This window comes from Lissotriton helveticus, chromosome 5_1, assembly GCF_964261635.1.
Source record: "Lissotriton helveticus chromosome 5_1, aLisHel1.1, whole genome shotgun sequence".
In the NCBI taxonomy this organism is placed as follows: domain Eukaryota; kingdom Metazoa; phylum Chordata; class Amphibia; order Caudata; family Salamandridae; genus Lissotriton; species Lissotriton helveticus.
Genome location: NC_136065.1, coordinates 1,896,065,998 through 1,896,090,538, shown reverse-complemented (window position 1 = coordinate 1,896,090,538; position 24,541 = coordinate 1,896,065,998). Strand labels below are relative to the sequence as shown.

Below are 24,541 nucleotides of genomic sequence, written 5' to 3'. Positions count from 1 at the left end.
ACCATTTACCTGGAGATTTCCATTAAGTGCACTGTTGGACCAGGTTTTCCGAGAACAGCTACGAGAAAAAATTGTTGAAAACTTTACACTAAACGAGGGAACAGTAGATTCGCCGGGAACGCTGTTGGAAGCATTCAAAGTGGTCACAAGGGGTAATTGCATAGCACTTAAAACGGGAGTTCTCAAGGACATACGCAACACACTATATAGGCTAGACTAGAGCGTGAAATTAGAGGGCTAGAACGATAGCAACTAATAAGCCCATCCCCAACTACCACAGCACAAATTAGGACTAAATTGACGGAATTCCAGAAGGAAGCAGAGAGATAAACAACCTATATGCATAAATACACACAGGCTGGCAAGGCTCCGAGAGCAGACGGGTTAACTGCCGCTTTTTACAAGGAATATGTAGATATCCTTGCCCCCCGTTTATTGCAGGTGTAATTGGAGGCTACGGACACAGGTATCCCCCCCACACTACGTGAGGTCACTATAATCACTCTACTGAAACCTGATAAAGGCCCAACTAAGCCAGATACTTATCATCCGGTGTCTTTAATTTACTTGGTCACTAAGATCTATGCCAACTTAATTGCTAACAGGTTGCAACCAATGCTCCCGCAAATAGCATTGCCGGACCAATCTGGGTTCATACCAGGTCGATCGACTGCCCACAACTTGAGAACGGTGTTTCGACTCCTGCATTATCTAGACCCCCATGTACAGGCAGTGGCTGCATTATTAGACGTCACAAAAGCTTTTGATTCTTTAGAATGGAAATTCCTTTTCACCCTACTGACCCGAATGGGACTTAGCCCCATATTTATTAAGCAAATGCAAATAATATACAGAAATCCGATGGCGAGAGGCAGGGTAAACTGACAGGTGTCGGAACAATTTGTAATTACAAGGGGGACAAGGCAGGGCTGACCCCTATCGCCATTATTATTCACGATTGCCACTGAACCATTGGCAGCCAGACTCCGACAACATCACACACAAAGGAGCATAGGATTTACATCCAGAGGCCTTCTGATATCAATGTACGCAGATGATATGACAATATACTTAATGAATCCTAGGGATAATTTTGACGTAGTTATGAGGGAATTGATTCGGTATGGTGGGCTAACGGGAATACAGATAAATTGGGCGAAATCCATGATGTTACCACTCACGGATAACACAACTCCATTCGACACAGAATTTCTAATACAGTGGGCTGAGGGTGAAATACAGTATCTGGGAATATGTGTCAGCAGGTCAACGCAAGAAATATGGTTAGCCAACTATGGGAGAGTGATTGCCTGGCTCGAAAGAAAAATACAGAGATGGAAACAGTTGCCGTTATCCTTAAGAGGGCGTTTAGCAATTACAAAAATGATGATATTACCCAAACTCCTATACCTATTTGTAAACATTCCAATGCCGCTGAACACCCACTTCTTCAAAAGACTCCGTTCTATCATCCTTGAATTAGTCTGGGCGGGTAAACAACCTCGGGTTTCATGGAATTTATTGACACTGCCTTTTACCCAGGGAGGCTTGGGAGTCCCAGATTTCGAGCTCTTCGCATACAGCGCGCCGGCGCAATACCTGCACTTCTGGCAGCACCCAACTCCGTATCAGCCCCATGTGGCAATAGAAATCGATCGAGTTGCTCGTATCCCACTTAACACGGCGGTATATCAGCCTTATAAGCGACCCCACCTGGAAATAGACACAGTGAAGACAACGCGTTGGGCATGGAAAGAAATTGCGAAGAGGGCGAGTCAAAGGAATTATATGCTCCATCCATGTCAATAGGGGGAAATCCGCTTCTTGCTCAACTAACAGACAAGGCAACTACAATGAGGGCGAAGGCTCATGACTTGGAGAAAGGCAGTGATTTATACCAGATGGAACTTTCATGACACTTGAGCAGATGTGCAAATTGCAAACACCTACAGCGTCAGACATGCTATTGTACTATCAGATTAGGGCGGCATGTAGGGCTAGATATGTAGACTTCCCCCAATCGCCTCCCACATTGCCAGCGCTAGAAAATATATTATCAAATCCGTCTCCCCGCAAACTGATAACGCGCATTTACAGCATAATACAGGGAGACTCCCCTATAATATCCACCCCATCTAAAGCGGATTGGGAAAGAGAATCTGACCTATCTATCACAGACAAACAATGGCACTTCTGCAGTTCACAACTGGAACACCTCTCACCAAATTATAGATTGCGGCTTATCCACTTCAACTTCCTACACAGAGTTCATTGCACACCACCTCAATTGCACCGCATGGGCCTACATCCAGACACGAGATGCTGGAGATGTGGAGCTCAGAGCGCCACATTTACACACTTGGCATGGGACTGCAGATCAATAGCACAATTCTGGTTGGAAGTATTTAGACATATTGGCCACATCACCAACAATCAGTTACCGGTTACACCATTGGTAGCACTGCTGGGTTTTGTTTTAGACATCCCAAAGGGTTCCCAAAAACTCACGGCCATGTTGCTGTTGTGCGCAAAGCGTCAGGTGGCAATGCACTGGAAGAAACAACCGAGTGGCTGAATTCTGCCACATACTGCAGGGACCAACTATACCACTATTGGGAACTAATGCCTAGCAGATCCAGACCTATAGATATATGGGAACCCTTTACAAGCTGGCTGGAATCGGGTGGGGCTGACCTCCGGGGCGACCACACCACGAGAAGTAACATAAATAACTGCGAGTTAGATGCCACTACCCTTAAAACGGGATATATGGATCACGTACAATGCTGCAGATGGCAGTCTGTTGATGAAAGTGTTGATAGGAAAAATTGTTACTGGGTCCTACCACGACAACAACCGAGCTGTAATACAGTGTGAACGGTACTAGTCTGTTTTTTTGAGAGGAGGGGAGGAGGGGGCGGGGGGAGTTTTTGTTCTTTTTGATGATTTACAAGATCAAATATATTAAGTTATAACTGGAGCCATATTCAAACTCAAACACTATGAGCACAAAGATTTACGAATCGCTGCCGGCCCTATGGGATGTTGGCATAAAAGCTGTGTTATTTACTTTGAAATTAATATGTTACGTGCTGCCGGCCCCAGGGTTGTAGGCAAATAGCTGTGTAAACTGTGAAATATGCAATAACATTTTTGTTTGAAAAAAAATATCACGTCCAGAATCTGTGACTGAACTTTGGGTCTGAAAGAGACACTCTTTCCTCATGACTGCAGCATGTCCAACCGGCCTCGTGGCATCAATTAGTCTAGCTAATCATTGCTGTTCATCTTTTAGTATAGCATCAGCTTTAGCCTTATCTTTGTCAGATAACTTCTCGAGCAATGGCACTATATAGTACCATAGCTGTTGGTCAACTCTGGCAACTATTGACGTGTGCAAGCTATCTTTACTGCATCTGCTAACAAGAGGTTTACTCTCTTACCCATACAGTCCTACTTTCTAACTTCCTTATCAGTAGGAGCTTTGCAGGGAGTCAATGGATTCCTTGGCCTGTGTTGGGATGAAGCGGAGACAGGTGAATTGGTTTTAACTTGGTTTAAGATCCATGATGGGGCTGCATCTGTAGTCTTATATTTCTTCTCTGTTCTTGAATGATTCACAGAAGCCATGCCAGCGTGTTATATCATGAGAAGGCCAAGTTCCCAGAGATGGTCTAAGATGTGTACTGATCTTAAGGGTCTGTGCAACTTCTCTTTGTAGTTAAATAGAAAACAATATTTTTCTATTGAAGAAGTAGGGAGACTGAAGCGCTCAAAAGCCTTCTCTTTTAATGAATGGAATCTCCCTACATCATCCAGAGAATGTTTTGGTGCGGGTTCAGGACTAACATCCTAAGGAATTATTACCTAATTCCATTCTGTCTTTACTAGATTAATCAGGATGGTCCTCCAGCAAGTGTATCTGCAGTGTTGTCACTAAAACATAGTGATATTATACCATCCATATGGACATCAATCATGTGGTTGGTCTTTTCCCGGTCATCAGGAATGAAGTTATCATCTAATGCACCACTATGTACCTTCTTTGGAGAGGATTGGGCTTGCCAGGATGCTTCTTATCCTGGTAGCAAAAGATCATGCTTGGGATGTGATTCTGATGGTATTGTAAGTAAAATGACTCGTGGTTGTTGAGTCAACACCACTTCAGGGTGAGAATGTGGTACAGGAGGTAGTAGCAGTTGATAGATATCCTTAGTCATATCCTGCAAAAAGTTTAACATCTGTATAAGAACTTGCACCATACAATGTGAGAATCGAGAGGGTGTGGCTTAATGGCTAAGGAGGCTGACTTTGTAGCCGGATGAACCAGGTTAGAGTCTGGCAGGAGGCTCAAACATCCTGTCATTCGGGGCAAATTACTTACTCTACCTGTGCCTACCAAAAAGAAAATGAATGTGTCCGTCTGTACTGCAACTGGTGCTCATGTAAAGAGCTCCGATACCTTCGGGTCAAGTTTGTGCTATATGGAACTGCAAAAAAAGAGAAAATAGAGTATCCAGTCTTCCAGTCTGAACTTCCATTGTGTGAATCTGAGTGACTGAACTTTGTATTCCCTGTGGTGGAAACACTTCTACAGAATCCACACATTAGATAATCAAGTCTTCCGGGTGAGTAGCCCATCCCACCTCTTCCAGGTCACTGAAGAATTCTTCAATGTGGTCAAGCGTTGGATCATCCTGCCTCCCTACTTCCTCCTGACCTAACAAGGCCTATTGTAAAAGTCACTTTGGTGTCTGTAGCAGGACTGGAAATACCATCACTGTCGTAAATGGCAAGATGGTATGTAATTGAGAAATGGCTAAAGCAGAAGACAACATAGCAGACTTTCTGGCTGGGCACTTAAACTTAAAGGTCCTTAAGTAGTTGCCAACATGTTTGCGTCTACTTTTCTCATTGACAAGTAGGGTCGGCGGTGGTAGCACAAATAGAGGAGTCGATGGCATTCTTGTTGACTACTTCCTCAATGGCAAATTCAAACCAAGGGTGCTTTTCTCATCGATAGAGTTTAATGCATCATTGATTGTGGCTTAGTCGGCGTATGTTCCATCACTGAGGTGCCAGGCAGACTTGCCTGTCTGGTCGATGGTTTTCCTGTCATTGATCACTTCACTGATGAACTGGCACCTCCGTGGCTGGATTCTGAGGTCACCTTAGATCTTTGCAAAGGTACTACATCCGCAGAGGGAAATACACCTCTTATTTTCTGACTGTGTGGTTAGGCACCTAATCCTTTTTCTGCTTAGGATCAGTGGACTACCGCTGCGCAAGTATCTACACCTTAAGGGAAGGATCGAAGTGCCCCAGTGTCTGCTTGCAAGTCTTATGTCCACACTTCTCTGATGAGGTCTTAGTAGGCTTACATTGGTGTTTTGAAGAGACATCCTCCACCTTCTGCTCTAAAATAGTGAACACCATTAATTTCTTATGGCTAACTAAATTTGACAAAGATCACTTTGCTCGCAGCAGTTCTTAGCGGGACAGAACTTGTTTTAAGACTTGCCTTCAACCTGGGATCATCTTTGCCACTTGCCGCCGTTTGGGAGGAGCGCTGCGGGACTGCGAGGACCAGCAGCCCGAGCGCGAGATCATCGTTGGCAGCTGGGACTCTTCCCACCCACTCCCCCCTGCACTCCATAACTGCTCGCGGGCCCCGCTTCGTGGGAGCCGCTCGCAGCAGTTCTTAGCGGGACAGAAATTGTTTTAAGACTTGCCTTCAACCTGGGATCATCTTTGCCACTTGTCGCCGTTTGGGAGTAGCGCTGCGGGACTGCGAGGACCAGCAGCCCGAGCGCGAGATCATCATTGGCATCTGTGACTCTTCCCGCCCACTCCCCCCTCTATATAGTTACACCCCTTCCCGCGCACCGCGGGACGCACTCCGCGCAAAGCCCGGGCCAAGGGCGGGCCCGTTTTAGCCCGTTCTAGACCGAGAGAGACCGGACCGGGCCCACCCTCCTTCACCTGCCCCCAGCTAACAGTGTATACCTCGGCATATTAGTAAGTCCTGTATAAAAATATTATCATACATAATGACTGCACGTGAGAGCAGGACTAAAACCACAACTCCAGGGATGCTCTTAACTGGTACACTGGACAATTTCATAACGGGAGCTAACTCTGTAATTGATCAAAGGATCATCCTAATGGAACGTTGGGTGTCACAGGATTTGGCCATGGCTAAAAGATCTTCCATGGGCCCCTTTGCAACAGCCCGTACCCCTGAGCATACTACTCAACCTAACTTGATAGTAACTCCAGCATTAATAAGTAGCCCTCCTAGCCCCCACAAACAGCCTCATATTTTTCCGTGACTAATATACAAATACCAGCAGTATCCAAGCCTAGTTCGCTAGAGATACCAAACACTAGACAATTACGGGAGAGGCACGAGGGAGCAATTCCTAAAAGGAAGCGGGCTAACACAACAATTACTGGAGGTAGAAAATCTAAATTAGCCAAGGGTACGGGTAAGAGTGATATATCCTCGAAGACAAAGGGGGATAACGTAGGGAACACCTCGATTAGCCAGGCCCTCCCGTCTTCAGTTATTTTGAGTGAAGACTCAGACCCTGGAGATGGCGTTAACACCATGGCCAGAATAGAGGTGGTAGACGATCCTCTCCTTGAGAAACTAGGGGCCCTGTTAAAATCCTCCCTTAAACCTTTGGAATCCAGACTTTTAAGCATCGAGAAACAGCTCTCAAAGCTGGAATTGGTTACTAGGGGTTTGGTAGACACCTCGAAGGCGCAGATGCTACATGCAGGCACTGCTCAGCCAACTACCGCGCCTAAAGTACAGGTTACTCACAAACCCCCGCCCTTGATCCAGCAATCTAACTTAACCACTCCTAACATACCAACAATAAACCCTCCAGCTGAAACTGTTAGTTCTACTAAGCCAGTGGACAGGGGAATCACAACATCTACAGTTAATCGCACAGAGCAGCGAGGGGCCTCGTCAACTGGGACCTTGCAAGGGGGGCATAGCATTAACTTACCACCTGAAACTAGCCCATACCTGGTTGTATTGACGGGAGTCCCAGTACTAAGTAACCCCACCGATGAAACATTTAGGTCCTTGAGGAACAAGGTGACATATTGGCTTAATGTACACCGTCCTTTACCTCCACACATTACAAGTGAAATACTTATGGTCCGTAGAACTCCATTGGTGGGAAACAGTATAAAAACAACTCCAGGTGACTGCGTGCTGGTACATTTTAGGGACCCACGCACAGTGGAACATATTCGACCTGGAGAAATCGAAATCAAAATATAAGATCAACCATAGAACCATGACCACTCTCGTATTTCTATCCATTAAATAACGTACTTGTTTGTGAAGATGACTGGACACGGGTTACGCATCATGCTCGAGGCAAGAGGGAAAAGGGAGGGTATGCGCCATTAGATGACTGGAGTGATGTACCCATCCAAAACAGGTTTAGCACTCTAGAAATGGTGGACTGACTACGGAGGTCCAGAGATACTAAAACAAACAAGGAAAAGGGCCGAGGACACCAAAATCCCACGGGGGTACACAGCTTAATAGAGATTATTGTACCAGCGGGTATTACGGGTGAGGACACCCAACATACACAGATTGCAATAGGAGAAGGGAACTCGAGGTGTACCTCTAACACTGATAAGCATACTATAGGCACTTTTATTAATCTATCTGCCTCATCTTTAGTTGCTGATCAAGAACAAGCACTGTTAGATCAACAACAAGAATCAGGAGGTTGCATGAATAATGTATTATATGATAGTAGAATAGCTCCCGCCGAGAAGGTAAAAGACCCAAGTAAGATCATCGATAATTGTAATATTCTTAACTTTGTATCTTGGAATGTAGCGGGACTTTCTAATAAGGTTAAGGACCCGGCTTTCTTGCCCTTTATAGATAAACTTTCAATTATTTGCCTCCAGGAATGCTGGGAGCGGGAAGCGATTCACATCAACGGCTTCCAAACTTTCCATTCACCCGCCAAGTTGGCAACAAGGGGTAGAAATTCAGGGGGTCTCTGTACCTATATATCAAACACCACAAACATCACAGTTAAAAAAGATAATATTGGGTCGAATTATTATCAATCCCTGACACTCAAAGTGGGAGGAAGTCAAATCATTAATTTGATTAATTTTTACAATAATATCCCGAAGGTAGAATTAACTAATGTATTAGACGACATATTGCAATGTGCGCAAAATATACAAGATGACACTTACGCGGGGAATTGTGTTGTATGGTTGGGGGATTTTAACTGCTACTTATGCCCGCATAGTCACTCAGGAATTTGTGGCATGGATAACCTTCAAGGGGACCCCTGTACCCATTTTTCACATACTGTTATTGGGAACTTTTTTAACACTTTATTATTTAAATTAGACCTGGGGTTTGCAAATGAACTATGTAACCCACAGGTGGCTTTTACACCAACTTTTAATGGTAGGGGGTGCAATTCGGTGATAGATTTTGCTCTGGTATCAAATAGCCATTCCCGTCATGTGTATAACTTTGAAATAAGTGACATCGCAATAAGTGATCATTTTCCTGCTATTGCGTCTTTACCTAAAAAAATAATAAGAATGATGATGTAATTAACAATCTATACAGGCTAACTCTAGAAAAATTAAACGGTTATTCCAAAAAATGGAACAGAGTAGAGCCCATTGCTTTCCTTGAAGCCCTAATAAAAAACAAGTTACAAGATTTTATGACCTACTTAACAGAAAATAATGATTGTGCTTCGACTATCTCGGCCTTCCGTAGTATTTCAGTAGAAATATGCAAAGGTCTTACAGGAACTCTTAAGAAGACCCCAAGAATTAAGGCGGAGGACTGGTTCGACTCAGAATGTAGCAAAGCACATGCAGCTCTGAAGTCATCACTCAAAAGGGAACCAAAAAATCTCCCTGGGATAAGAGAGGCTAGAGCTACTTACTATAAAGTAATTAAAAAGAGGAAGAAGGATCTGAAGCAGGATGTATGGCAAGCCTTACATCAAGCCTGCATTCGGAAAGATAATATTGGTTTTTGGAAGGCGGTGAATACACCTTTTTTTATAGACAGGAAAACAGATACTGTGGAGATGGCCATTAATGAAGATACCTGAGTTAACCATTTTAGTGAGCTATATAAAAAAGATGATCTAACAGGGAGCAGGCATGTTGAAATTCCTGGGACAAGCGGGAACAACTCACAGGATTTGTTTCCACTAGATATTGTCTTTACCCTGCCTGAGGTTGAAACAGCTATTGCAGAAAGTGCAGCAGGTAAAGCCGCAGGGCCAGACGGGGTCCCCGTGGATATTTATAAGACCAACATTAATTTATGGGCACCACTACTGACCAATGTTTTAAATAGTAGCAATAAAATAGGGTTCTTACGTTCTTGGCAGGAGGCTATTGTGGTCCCTATTTTTAAAAAAGGGGATTGAAATGATCCTAAGTGCTATAGGCCAATTTCATTATTGGATTCTTTGATGAAAGTGGCAGGCAGAGTAATACTAAATAGACTCCAGATATGGGCAGAAGACACAGGAGTGCTCTCTAGGTTTCAGTATGGTTTTAAAGTGGGAGTAGGAACGGTGGAACAGGGGTTAAACCTAGCAATAATCATAGGTAAATATGTGGTAGCAAAAAAGGGCAACCTATTTTTAACATTCGTCGACTTAAGTTCGGCATTTGATTGCCTGAGCCACGAAATATTATGGGATACCCTGTCACAATTAGGCATTGAAATGAATATGCTGAATTTTATTAAAGAACTCTATCGGGGGGCTGGTGCAAAGGTGTGATTTGGAAACAAGGGTGAATGTATATCAACTTTCCCAATAAAAAAAGGAGTTCGCCAGGGCTGTACCCTGGCGCCCTTTTTATTCAACCTTTACATAATAGTGTGGCAACCCACCTTACGAGTGACTAACAGGATTTTCCCCAAATTAATGGTTGCCCCGCCCCATTTTACTTTACGCGGATGACGCGGTCATCATGGCCAGAACACAAATTGGCCTTCAGAGAGCACTTAGCACTTTTTCGGATTACATGGCCGACATAGGCTTAAAAATTTATGTTGGTAAAACCTTTAGCATGTGCTGTTCTAACAAAAGAAAGATCAAGTGCAATATATCTTTGGCGAAATCAAAGATAGAATTAACTAACACCTTGGTCGTCAGCAGTAAATGCGAGGAAATTAGCATTTTCTCGTGCAATCGGGGCGGTACGTAATTTTGCAAAGAAATTAGGGGGTAGACCGGTTCATATTTTGGTGGACATCTATAGAGCAAAATGCGTGTCCACCGCAACATATGGAGCTGGAATATGGGGGATTGCAGATACTCGTGACATCCAGGCATGTGAAAATGCCTTCCTCCGATACTTGCTAGCTGTTCCCAAGTCAACCTCAACATACATTTGCCATAAGGAACTAGGTCTGGACTATATCACAGATCTTATCAAAATAAGTCCTATTCTGTTGTGTCATAAGGTATGGACTTTGGATTAAACCGAACTAAACAGGAACACAATTCAGGATTGTTTAAAGCTCCAGGGGGCACTAAAAATCGACTGGTTCATATATGTTAAAGGCTTTCTAAAAGAGATCGGTCACCCCGAATTTTTGGACTCCCCAAACTCTTTAGCAAAAATTTGAAGAAAAAAACTGAAAGAAATTTGCCTTCTCTTCCTAGAGAATAAACGATGGCAGGCAGGGGGTAAAAAGACCTCGGTGTTGGAGAACCATATAATTTTGCAGGGACAGGGAATTCAGGCATACTTAACCTGTACCCAGAGTAGTTATACCCGGATGTTATTAACACGTTTTAGGGGGGGAAGTTTCTTCAGGTTAATTACATTCCCCGAAGCGAATATCTGGTCAAAAAATTTGATTTTATGCCCCTGCGATGATATATCACATCAGTCAACGATACATTGTACCCTGTTCGGTAAATTCTACTCGCTCCCAAGGAAGAAGTACTTGCTATATTTGCTGAATAGATGGTATTCGAGACAGAGTAGACCTGCTTTGCTGAAACTGCAAATGCTAGAAGATGAAATGTCCAAGTATCTGGTAGCAATGTTTTTAAAAAGCGTTATTAGATCAAGATTTACATTGATTTGAAGTTTTAATAGGTCTGTCCTTCAGTATTCTTTTAAATAACTATTGCTATTGATGAAATGTTTTGTGTGTATTTTTATCTGTGCTTTTGTGATTTTCTTTAATTGAAATCGAATAAAGCTACTTTTTGACTTTGACAAAGATCACAATCCTTAGAGTTGTGATTGGGAAATGTTCCAGACGAACATTTGGCACTCATATGTATCTTTATTTCCCCACAAGCCTAGCGTGCACTGAACACAGATTAATTCTGTGGAATTTCAACCATGCTGAAACAAAGATGTTCTAACTGAGAAAAAAATTGAAAACATTTTAGCTAGTCTTCTTTTGGAAATAGTTCTCCAGAAGTTTCCTCATATTGTACGCAAAGTAGAAAGATCAGGCACCTAGAAGGCTCTGGCAGGGCACAGCTAAGGCTGCTAGCTTCTGATTTGTTGTAGTTTGGATATTTTACAATGATGTGGAGGATGGAAATGTTTACATTAGGCTCAGCGTTGCTGAATTAACATGGTTACCAAGCACTATTCATCCGACCACGGGGAATAATTCAAACATATGAATATATGAAAGATCCAATGCCGAAGAAAACTATTTATTCCTATGCTCAGAAGGGACTGAGAGTATGTTACTTTTGTAAATTGGCCATCAGGGCAGAATATTACAGATGAAAATGCTGTCACCAATTGCTATTATTCCTGACTTAATTTCTTTCTTTTTTTTATACCTAAAATAATGTATTTGTTAAGACCATGAACAATCTATGCAAATAACCCAAAAACTGCAAGTAGGCTGAATGAAACCACGAAAAAATAGAAACATTGATAACCACTTGATGGTGATCTTAGCACAGCAAATCTTAAGTTGATACCATTTTCAGAAAGAACAAGACATATACTCAATTGCATAGTACGTTATCCAATTTTTCACATAAACAGATATGGCTATTTTTTTAGCTGTTTTCTTGGTTCCCTCTCTGCAAGTCACAAACTGTGGATGCTTTTAGAATCCCCAAGATATGGGGGAAAAGGACACATATTTCGCAGGGATATCTTTAGTAGAAAAGGAGTTATGAAACCTTAAGCGAGAAGTGCCCCAAACAACAAAAAAAAAGGCTCAGCACAGCTCAGCTGTTAAGGGAATTAAAACTTGAGTAAATGAATAAACTGTGCTCTTCATTGTAAGATTTGACTGCAGAACCCAGCTATCACGTGAGAGTCAAGAATGTAAAGAATCTTGGCTTCTAATATACCATACAGCTGTTGCAAAGGCCCTTTAACGCAATGCTAGACAACAGACTCCACCAATGCTATTGGGGAATAGTCATTACCTGTCCCAGGTCATTGAAAAGTCAGGACAGTGCTCCACAATAAAATTATCTTTTATAGTTGCAGACTTACCTTCACTTGAAACACCAGTTCGTTTCCGCCCACACTAAACTGTGACTCAAACAGAATTGTGAACTTTTCTTCTGTTACTGATTCGGCTCCACGACGGTCTGACCGTTTGATTCTCTTGAGAGACTGTCACAAAGCAACCAACAGGAAAAAGTGCAATAAAATGTTTAGATTTTATTTTATGTACGATTTATAAAGTGTGATGCAGCTGTTATGTATCACAGAGACATAGGTATAGTGTTACATTTGAGCCGCACAATTCAAGGTACCAATAGGTAGAATGATCCATTTCTGCATTGAGTTTCATGTGCCCAGGTGCGAATGCAATGCTTATATGGGACACAATACCATAAACAATTGAAGGAAAGGAGCAAAATATATAGGAACTTTTTAAAGCTTAAACCCTAGAATTGCACTTGTTTCCTCTTTGTGAATTATTTGTCAGTAACTGCACAAAGTTCCATAAGTACCAATACCATTAAGTATTATTGCAATAGGTTTCACCTACAACCTTCTGCTCCAACATTCAGGCCAAACAAGACATGAACTATGACTAGCAATGAGAAGAGGTGCTTTGATAGTTGCTTCATCCATAAGAGAAAGAAAATGGGAAAACACAGTGGGAAAAACCTGGTAAAAAGGATACTTTATGATTAAAAGGATTCACATTAGAGCCAATATTCTACAGAACTAGGAGTTATGATCAAAACACACGCTAAGGGTGCAGTTTGAGCAAAGGTTTGAAGGCCAAACCCTTGTAAGTTATTGTTCATAAAACACTCACGACAATTTAAATCACAATACATTTTAAGTAGCAATGGTAAAAACATGTAAAATTCCAGCTAAGCACAATCGATTCTGAGGTTCTGTGAATTCTGAACCTGTGGGTTCCATTTTGTGTATGGCAGCCATTTTGTGGTTGCCCTCACACAGGCCATGATTGTGGCTGAACCAGTCTTTTAAGGACATGTAGACCTTAGCTCGAGTTCATGCTGACTCCTGTTTGACCTGAGTGAACTGACCCTGTTGCCTGAAGCTGACCTTGTTAAACCAGTTCCTGCCCTTTAGCTGATCAAGATTGAGGATCAAAGCACAGGACATTGTAGAGTTTGGTATGCACACACACACACCCCTTATCTGTTTTCTGTTCCTTCTTTTATGGTCTGTTTATGATATGGGTTGTGGTCCTTTTATTATGGGTTTGTCCGGCTTGTGTAAGAAGGAATGTTAGGCATTTTGCACGCTTGCAAAAGCTAGGACTGCCCCTTACTTGTATGCTGAAGTTTGTAACCTAAGCATATAAAAGGCCTCTGTTTTCTGTATTCTTCAGACTACCTCATTCAGTTGCTACGGCTTCTGTGTGACGTGGCCTCACTTATTAAATTTAATAAAGATGTCTTTTTATATTTTCAGCTTCTGTGCCAAGTTCTTTTTTTTATTAGTAAGTATTCCCTGAGAATGAAGATTTCAGTTCTTCAAATGGCGTTCAACGTAGGGCTTCATCAGAGAAGTGGGAGTGATCTTGTCATGAGACTGAAATCTACTGAGGAGGAGAGGATGGGACTCTGCTACTTTGTGCACAAGGATTCTGGAGATTCTCTGTCTTCGCAGCCCGGTATATTTCTGATCTTCCTGATTTTGATCCTCCACATGATGTCACTCCTGACTGAGAACCTTTTTGGCGTGAGTATTCTAAAAAAGACCGTTAGGTCATGTAGAACTTGACAGTTAGAATTTGGATAACCTTTTGATTAGTAAGAATAAGAAGTACAAGTGGGTCGCTCCCACAGCTTTGTTTGGTTTCTTGGTTTTGATTTGGTTATTGCAATTACCAAAGGCGAGGGTCTCGTATTTTTGCGAGTATATCGTTTTTGATAACCCCTTGAAGTTTGAAGCTAGATTAGTGAGCTATAAGATGCCTGGTCTTAGCAAATTTAGGACTGTAACTTTGGAATTTGTGTTGGCCAACTTTGGATTTGTATAGGTTTGTATATGCGAATTGCAATTTGTGTAGAACAGGTAATGAGGAGAATTTTCTCTATTTGGTTTAGTTGAACGGTGCACGTACGAAAAGTACATTAAGCACTACATTGATTATAATATTGTATATTTTGCAATATTTTTGGCATGCCTGTTTAAAAGCTCACATACGAAGAATGTGTGACTTTATTTGGAAGGTACCATAGTGTCATGTGAAGTAAATTAGCTGGCTTCCCTAGAGGGAATATCTAAATAGGTTTAGATTTACAAACATATTTCTTCCTTGGTGATTTTGTATCCCCAGGGAATTAAAATATGACATAATACATATAAGGATCCTTTGTTCTGCGCAATGTTATGAAGGAAGATATGCAGAGCGATTTTTTGGTGTTCTGCAAGCCAAAGCTAGTGAATTGAGTGTATTTTCGCTTCTTGGGCATACATCAGTTTGTTGGGCTGTTTTTGAAGTCTTTTGAAACACTATTGAGAAGCATTTCTTGTAAATATGACTTACAACTAGTATTTGCAAATTGTTTGGTTTAAGTACAGTCTGTGGGCTGTCCTTGGTTTCTGTCCTGAGTATTGATTTGTGGGTTAAATTTGTGTTTAGATGTCTATGTGGTTTTCCCATTAGTGCAATTTATGTAAGTGAATAGCGTTGGCGCTATTTATAAAATGCATGGCTAAAGCGCACCGTATTGTGTGTCCTGAGTGTTTCACCCCTTTCTGTTTATGTCTGAAATAAGGGATGCCGCTTGCTTTTATATGTGAAATTAGCAAAAATGATTGGATTTATTAAAAATAATTATTAAATTATGAAAAATAATTATTAAAAATAAGTGCTAAAAAATTCATTTTTTACTATTCATAAAGCTTAATGCTCATACTGTGACCTCCTAGCATTATAATTTGAGTTGTGTTGCACTGCATAATGAGGACATTAGCATATGACATCTCACTTAGCGCAGGCGTAAAAAACTCATTTTTCTAAGGATTTACATGAGATATGTCTAATATCTAATATCTGTAATATGTAAAGAACATTCTGAGGATGATTAATATGTAACATACTTATAGGATATTTATTTTTAAGAGCCCCAAATATCAAAGTCGAGTTTGGGTATTATTGCCATTTATAATAGCTTTAAAGTGCTTTTAGGCTTCAGTGAATGCATACATTTAGGTATAATACAAATTTGCAGGCTGTCCTCATTTGGGGTTTGCTTTTAAATGGCCCAGTGAGATTCATTTAAGGTTGATGAAATAAGTACCTTTGCAACAAGCACTTGTTCTAAAACTGGTATGTGTGTTATTAGGTTCTGTGAATTATTCACAGTAAATGTTGTTTAATAATCTGGAAACAGAGAATTTTTTTAGCGCCTAAAAAGGAGACATTATTTTTCAAAATAGAGTGAATTATTGCAGGTTAGGAGGAATTAGGAAGACTTTTTGCCTTTGTCAGCCTCAGAATGAGCAGAGGGTGGGGGCTAGAAGATGCTGCAGCTGGCTCAAGTTGCGCTGAGATGCTATCTTAAGTTTCCCTATAAACAATGGAAGGAGGCTGTCATGTTGACATTTGTAATCTTTTAAATTAGGGACTTGTCTCTGTGAAATGCAGAATGACCTTGCTAAACAGGCCTCTAAAAGGAAGGGTTTCTGGTTTCTCCACAAAATTAAAGAACTTAATTCCAAAGGGAAACTATGAAAAAGGTTTCTTTGAAAGTCCCAACACATGCTAAATGCTCTGCAGAAATGATATATTTGTATCTCTGCCTCTAAAAAAATAATGTCTGCTAGTTGCTTTTATTTGACCGAAAATGGAGCATTGCATTAAGTCTTAGACAGAAAATAAGATGAAGCTTTTTATTGAAATTTTGAAGGCTACATGCCTAAGTGAGAACGAATTGTGGCGGAAGGCTAACATGGAGTGTCAGTGAAAGAATTTTACTTTTGGAAATTTAAAAGGGCTTCATGTTGCAAGGTGACTGACAAGATGGTAACAGTTAAGTAATGGACATTAATTTTTGTGTCTGTTAATGTGTATTATGTTTTGTCTTCTGATTAAAAGTTATAATTGATGTTTGTTTGTTATGAAAAATGTCTCTCTTTTATGTGTTGAGGTTTTTTTTTCTGCTTCTACCCGCAGATCATTCATGGATTGTTCTGGGTGATTTTAAGGCTGACAAGACACGTGAGTTTGGTTGGTTGAAATGAAATGTGTTTTTGCGTAACTCCTTTGGAAAGAAATGTCCATGCGTTTTTTCATGTTTGTGTATTTGGTTCTATCATGAATTGTTCTTGCTGGTTCGGTGTGTCTGAAAGTTGTATTTGACAGCAGATATCCACTAATTGGTGATCTAATGTCAAAAAGGAGGGTAAGGATTTTAAACCTGACACGGTGTTATGCGTTACCGCTCATTTATATATGCTATTGTTTTGTCTATGCTTTTTTGTGCTTGATATATAGCAAGTATATCTGAAGGCTTGACATGTGCGTTTTGTGCGTTTTTTTGCATGTTTTTTGTTTTAAGTTGCTGCTTTTAATACTATTGCACAAGTTACTACTTGTGTGACGATATATCTGTAAGAGACATTAGTTAGTGATAGATTCCTTACCTTAGAATATCCCCAGGCGTCAGACTGTATCCGGAAATTTTTGCGTAGCAATACCCCTGCGCGTCGGTAGGCGTCGTCCGCAGCTCCGCGTCCGTCGTCGGCGCCGGAATGACGTCGTCGGAGTACTTAGACGCTGCCCATGCGCGCTGACGTCAGTTCTGATACACAACTTTTCTGCGCCAGATACGCAGAGCCATGATAGAACCAACACTGGTGCCAAGAAACTAGGGCCCAGAAAGGGGATGACCTTAACCCTAGATATCGGTTCGCAGAACGGGGAGGATGGGTGGGTCGGTAAGGAATCTATCACTAACTAATGTCTCTTACAGATATATCGTTACACAAGTAGTAACTTGTGCATCTGAAAGAGACACGTTAGTGATAGATTCCTTACCTTAGAATAGATACCCCAGCAATACCAACCCCGGTGGTGGGTCTGCGAACCAATAATCACACCATAAAGTCCTGGAGGACGGAACGGCCAAAGAAGCCATCCCTCCAGACTTGACTGTCCAGGCAGTAGTGTTGTGCGAACGTGTGCAACGAGGCCCACGTAGCTGCCTGGCAAATGTCCTGCAAGGGCACTCCCCGGCCCAGGGCAGTTGTAGTCGCCGTGGCCCGAGTGGAATGAGCCCTCAATCCAACAGGGGGCTCCTTCTTAGCCATGGAGTAACATGCCTGGATACGCAAGATGATCCACCGGGAGATGGTCCGCTTGTGTACCGCCTTCCCCTTCTTAGCGCCCACGTAACCAACAAAGAGTTGGTCATCCACCCGGAACTGGCGCCAGTGTGCGATCCAAGTAAAATGAGAGCGCACGTTTTGGGTCCAGACGGTGGAGCCGCTCTTCCTCTTTAGAGGGATGCGGAAAGAAGGTTGGCAAAGTGATGGACTGCCCGATGTGGAAGGCTGAGACAACCTTGGGTAGGAAAGATGGCTTGGTACGCAACACAACCTTGTCCGGATGGACAGAAAGGAAAGGTGGAGTACAAGAAAGGGCCTGGAGCTCACTCACTCTCCTGGCAGAGGTGATGGCAACCAGGAAAGCAGTCTTCAGAGTCAGAAGGCGAAGAGGACAGTTGTGAAGTGGCTCAAAGGGAGCGCACATCAGGAAAGTAAGAACAAGGTTCAAGTTCCACTGGGGCATCATGAAGGGAACAGGAGGGAACATGTGTGTGATGCCCTTAAGAAATCTATTTACAATAGGGGACTTGAACAGAGAAGGCTGATCAGGCAGCCTCAAGAAGGCAGAAAGGGCAGAAAGGTAGCCCTTGACAGTGCCCAGAGCAGAGCACTGCTGGGCAAGAGACAGAAGAAAGAGGAGAACCTCAGAAAGGGGGGCAGAGAGTGGGTCCACAGCCTTTGCTGTGCACCATGCCACAAATCTGTTCCACCTGCAGGCGTATACCAACTTTGTGGAGGGACGCCTGGCTGCCAGATTGACATTACAGACTTCGGGAGGCAAGTCAAATGGCCTCAACTGCCGCCGCTCAATCTCCAAGCTTGTAGGTGGAGACTGGACAGGTTCGGGTGGAGGACCGTCCCCTGCTGCTGCGACAGAAGGTCCTCCCGAAGAGGCAGACGAATCGGGGGATCGACTGACATGCTGAGTAGCTCGGGATACCAGTATGTTATGTTATAAGGGTCTCTTCTATAGCGCACGGCTACTCCATGGAGTGTCCCGGTGCTTTGGCAAAGAGAGCTGAAGAAAAAGTGCACAACACAACACTAACCGTAGGCCGAAAAAGAAATTACTGGGAGAAAAGCCAAGTCTTCAGTTCCTTTCTAAAGGAAAGCAGACTATTGGCTTTCCTTAAGGAAATGGGGAGCTCATTCCAGCAACGAGGTGCCAGGTACCGGAAAGAGCGACCTTCAATCCGGGCGCGTCTGATGGTAGGGACAACGGCTTTGGCCAGCAAAGCGGACCTTAGAGTCCTCCTGGGGGCGTAGAAAGCCATACTCATTCCGATGTATTTTGGGCCAACAGGGGGCTCCTTCTTAGCCATGGAGTATCTTCGTGCCCAGTCCGGAGCCACAAGGATAACCTGGGCCCGGTCGCGCCTGATCTTCTTCAGCACTCTGGGCAGAAGTGGTATAGGCGGAAAGGCGTACAATAGACCGCAACTCCACTCGCGACGAAAAGCGTCTCCGAGCGAGCGCCGCCTTGGAAATTCCAACGCGCAGAACTGATGACATTGCGCGTTCTCTTCGGTGGCGAATAGATCTAACCAAGGCTCTCCCCACTGCTGAAAGAGGCCTTGCGCCACGTCCGAGCTCAGACGCCATTCGTGATCCATCATGCACCGACGGCTGAGTTCGTCCGCCCTGGCATTCAGAGAACATGCCGGGTGTTGAACCACCAGGGTCACGCCCTGACGTTCCAGCCACTGCCAGAGGCGCAGAGCCTCCTGGCATAGTGTCCACGACCCCACCCCGCCCTGTTTGTTGCAGTACCACATGGCGGTGGTGTTGTCCGTGAACACCTGCACTACACTCCCCCGGACAGAGGGGAGGAATGACTTCAGTGCTAGACGAATCGCCCGTAACTCCAACAGGTTGATGTGGAGCCGGGCCTCCGCCGGAGACCAGAGTCCTCTGATCTCCGCCTCTCCCATGTGGCCACCCCAGCCCTGGAGGGACGCGTCCGTCACAACTACGTGCTCCGGGTGGGGTAGGGAGAGGGATCTGCCACTGACCCAATCGCGGTCCGTGAGCCACCACTGCAACTGTCTTGCAGTGCCCTCCGAGATCAAGACATGGTCGGACAAGTTGCCCTGATGCTGGGCCCACTGAAACTTCAGGTCCCACTGCAGAGCCCGCATCCGCCACCGGGCGTGACGCACCAGAAGGATGCAGGAGGCCATCAGTCCCAGAAGCCGCAGCGTCAACCTGACCGAGACTCGGGATAAAGGCTGGAAGATTGGAATCAGAGACTGAATATCCCGAACCCGCTGCGCCGAGTCCAGAACCGCTCCGATGAAGAGGAGCTTCTGAGAGGGACACAGGTGCGACTTCGGCACATTGATGGAGAACCCCAGCAAGTGCAGGAGGTCGGCCGTAGTCTGGAGGTGGCTGACGACTGTCTGGGGCGAGCCCGCCTTCAACAACCAGTCGTCGAGGTAGGGGAAGACTGACACCCCTAACCTGCGCAGATGAGCTGCGACCACCGCCATCACCTTCGTGAACACCCGTGGGGCGCTGGTAAGGCCGAAGGGGAGCACGGTAAACTGAAAATGCTCGTGGCTTACTGTGAACCGCAGGTAACGCCGGTGGGCCGGCAGGACGGGGATGTGAAAATAAGCTTCCTGCAAGTCCAACGCCACCATCCAGTCTCCGGGGTCCAGGGCAGCTAAGACCTGAGCCAAAGTCAGCATCTTGAACTTCTCTTGTCGGAGGAAGCCGTTGACGTTCCGTAGATACAAGGTAGGGCGCCGGCCCCCCTTGCCCTTCTTGGGCACCAGAAAGTAGTGGGAGTAACATCCACACCCTACTTCTGGCCCAGGAACGCGCTCGATGGCCCCCTTGGCCAAGAGGGCCGTGACTTCCTCTTGCAGAAGTTGCAAGTGATCCCCCGACACGCGGTGGAATTGCGGTGGCATGGCTGGAGGGGTCGTCTCGAAGGGGAGGGAGTAGCCCCTTCGGACGATTTGCAGCACCCACCTGTCCGACGTGACAGTGCGCCAGTGGGAGTGGTGATGGCGAACCCTGCCTCCCACAGGCGTCACATGGGCCTGAAAACTCGGAAGGTTTTGAGGCAGGTGCTGCAGAGGGAGGTGTGGACTGGCCTCGCCGCTGACCCCGACCACCGCCACGGCGGTTTCCACGGCCGCCACCACGCTGCTGGGCATTCTGCGGTGCGTGGCTGGCAGCACGTGTGGGGACGCCCCTTCCGTGGCCACGAAAGGAGCGAAAGGCACCCGATTGTTGGCGCGTGGCCGAAAGGCCTAAGGACTTAGCCGTAGCCCTGGAGTCCTTAAAGCGCTCCAGCGCATGGTCTGCCTTATCGCCAAAGAGGCGACGGCCATCGAACGGCATGTCCAGAAGAGTGGCCTGGACATCGGCCGAAAAGTTAGCGGACCTCAACCAGGCGTTGCGTCTAACTGCCACCGTCGTTGCCATCGCCCTGCCCAGTGAGTCCGTGGTATCCAGCCCACACCGGATAGAGTATCGTGCTGCATCTCGACCCTCCACAAGGGCTTGGGCGAGTTTAGCCCGGATCTCCTCCGGGCATTGTGGCAGCACGTCCGCAACCGTGTCCCACAGGGTGTGGGTGTAGCGGCCCAAGAGACACGCGGTATTGACAGACCGCAGTCCCAAACTCAGGGACGAGAACACCTTCTTTCCGAACTGTTCATATCTCTTGGATTCCCGATCGGGCGGGGCCGTCGGGAATGCGGTCTGGGAAGTGGAGGCCTGGATAATCAGGCTTTCGGGGGTGGGATGGGTGGACAAAAAGCAAGGGTTGCCCGGAGCCGGGCGGTAGCGTCTGGCCACGTTCCTATCCACAGGCAGACCTGTGGCGGGCTTGGACCAAGTGCCCACAAGAACGTCACATAAGGCTTCATTAAACGGCAGCAGAGGTTCACTGGAGCTTGCCTGCGGTTTAAGAACCTCAGTGAGGAGGTTAGTCCTCACAGCCGCAACGGGGAGCTCAAGGACCAAGGCCTTGGCTGCCCTCGTCAACACTACGCTATAAGCAGCCCCCTCCTCCGTAGCCACGGTGGGAGGGGAGACAAATCCAGTGTCTGGCGAGGTGTCAATACCACTGGCCTCCCCAAGCTCAAATGTCCAGTCCTCTTGAGACTGGCACTCCTGTGCCAGAGGGTCCTCAGACCCCTCCCAATCACCTTCGTCACCAGTCTCCTGTAACCCAGGGTCAACAGACTGGACCTCCTCATGGAAATAAAAATCTCCAAAAGGCCGTCTGAAGACGCCAGAGTCGGACCGAAGGGAAGATTGGGGACAGCGTCCACAATGGGTGCCGGGGGCGACACCCTCGGGGCCGGCGCCGGTGAGGTTGACCGGCTACGCCCCGGATCCGGAAGCGGATCCGGTGAGGTCCTGCGGCGCCGGGAGCGCCCGACCCGCTAGGGCCTCCAGCCGGGACCGCTGGGCCCGAAGGCGCCGCGGGACCTGGCTGAGGAGGGAGGGACCTCATGGCCATGAGGTACCGATCGACCTCCTCCGTCGTCGCGCCGTGCCCAGGGACCCGAAGGTGTGGGGCAGGCGGCAACGCTTGCGACTCTCTCGAACCCCCGGCCGCATCGTGTGAGCGTCGAGGTGAGTCGGAGGAGCGATGATGCCGCTCCGACCTCTCATGCCTCTTACCTGAGGACTTAGATCCCGACGACCGATGTCCACTCCCGGAGCTGCGGGGACTCCGACTCCGACCCCGCGACCGGTCCCTCGACCTCCCGTGGGACCGGGACATGGAATGGCGCGGGGCCGACTCCCGGAGCTCGAGCCGCTTGCGGGACCGCTCCCGCCTAGCCTTCGACATCAGGGCCCGGCAGTCGGAGCAGGTGCGGTCGTCGTGGTCGAGGCCTAAGCACTTCAGGCACAGGCGATGGGGGTCCGTGACCGACATCAGTCGGTCGCACTTCGAACAGGGCTTGAACCCGGGCATCCCTATCGGCACCATTGGAGTCGAAGACTCGAGTAGAGAAATGATCAAAAAGATCAAAAAGTTTAGTCAAAAAATTACTAGGGGTAGAGCTTCTCCGGATCTGTGCTAGCTGGCGCGGAAAAAAGAAGAACTGACGTCAGCGCGCATGGGCGGCGTCTAAGTACTCCGACGACGTCATTCCGGCGCTAACGACGCCGACGACGGACGCAGAGCCGCGGACCACGCCTACCGACGCGCAGGGGTATTGCTACGCAAAAATTTGCGGATCCAGTCTGATGCCTGGGGATATTCTAAGGTAAGGAATCTATCACTAACGTGTCTCTTTCAGATACAAGTTTACCTGTGTTGTGAAGGGATATACATGACGATGTGTATCCTGCAAACAGTTGGGTAGATTTGCTTTGACACTAAATTTCACAGAAAAACAGACAACACTTCATCAGTGTATGTAAAATTTGGCTTTAATGGTATTTGAAGGAAAATAAAAAAGAGATATACAGAATCAAAGTGTGTCACATGCGGTTAGTCACGTACTGCCCCTCCCCTTAAGGAACAGGCAGCCCTAAAATTATGTATCCTGAATTTGACGTAAGGATAAAATTATAGATTTGTGACTTTTGCGCATGGTGACCTAATTTTTATATTACATTCGTCAGTTTTGTTCTGCTTCCTGAATAGTGTATGGCCTTGTACCATAAAGGAAACAAGGTTTCATTTTTCCCTGAAGAAAGGAACTGGAACATTAGCTGAGATTACCGTATATGGTTTAGCGGCCAGCGGTAGAGCTAACATTCACTCAAGTAATTTCTTGTTCTTCCTATAGATTTTTCTTTCATCACTTCTCCCCTGATTGATGTTGCATCGTCCCTAGTAATTGGGGATGTTAGCTGTGTCCTAGTCCCATTTTCCCGTTTCCATATTCCTTTCACCATTTAGCCTTCTTTTATTATTATTATTGTATTAGGTTCACACTTCCAGATTGCAGTAATGTACTAGGAACACCTATATTATGTATAATTCCCTTTTGTATGACTAGACTGTTTTTTAAGAATTTTCTTTAGGCCTAACTCAATGTTTTCCAGTCTACCGTCATGGTAGTGATGGACTGGTTAACTGACTCAATGCTATTATTACACAAGTTTCACATTTTGATTATTAGCCTGTGTATTGCGTAGTGCACTTGATGCACAGTTATTAAAAGGGAGGTATCTACATGTCCCTGATAATCTGTATTATGTGATTTCTCTTTTGAAATGTTTTAGATAAGGAATTTAGGAACACCTATATGTAATTATTGAGAGAAAAAATGTGTTTACCCCATTAGACGATGTCACTATGTGTGAGGACATCCATTTAGATAAAATTCTCATATAGTTATCTACCCTTAGATGGTAGAGGATATGCTCTCACATGGAAACCCAATTGAAGAAATTAAAGGCACTGTTTTGCTTATTGCCTTTGTCTTTGTATTCTATGAGAATGACAGTGTACTTTAGATCACAATAGTTCCATGGCGTATAGCCACTCCTTTGAAGATTGCAGGCCACCTGTTTGCAGTCCCTTTGTTAAATGAACTGTTTTAGTACTGAATTGAAGGAAAATAACAACTATGTCATTTCCTACGTCACTAGGTTCTGCGGGATTAAGTCATAATAACCTGCGGAACTCACCCACAATCCCATTAGCGACAGCTAACAGATGAAAAGTCCTAGCACCCAGACAGCGATCGCCAGCCTGCCATCAATAATATCGCCAAAGTATTGTGCTTGCTTCATCAGAAGGCGT

General features: G+C 45.2%; 1 protein-coding gene across 8 annotated transcripts in view; it reads right to left on the bottom strand.

Moving 5' to 3' along the window:
- Positions 1–24,541, bottom strand: part of LOC144755958 (signal transducer and activator of transcription 5B) — a 1,707,375-nt gene that overhangs the window by 269,463 nt on the left and 1,413,371 nt on the right. For all 8 annotated transcript variants that reach the window (XM_078645393.1, XM_078645400.1, XM_078645396.1 and 5 more), the window contains one exon: positions 12,538–12,660. In XM_078645393.1, coding sequence (XP_078501519.1) covers positions 12,538–12,660 — 123 coding nt within the window. The remainder of the gene's footprint in view (positions 1–12,537; positions 12,661–24,541) is intronic.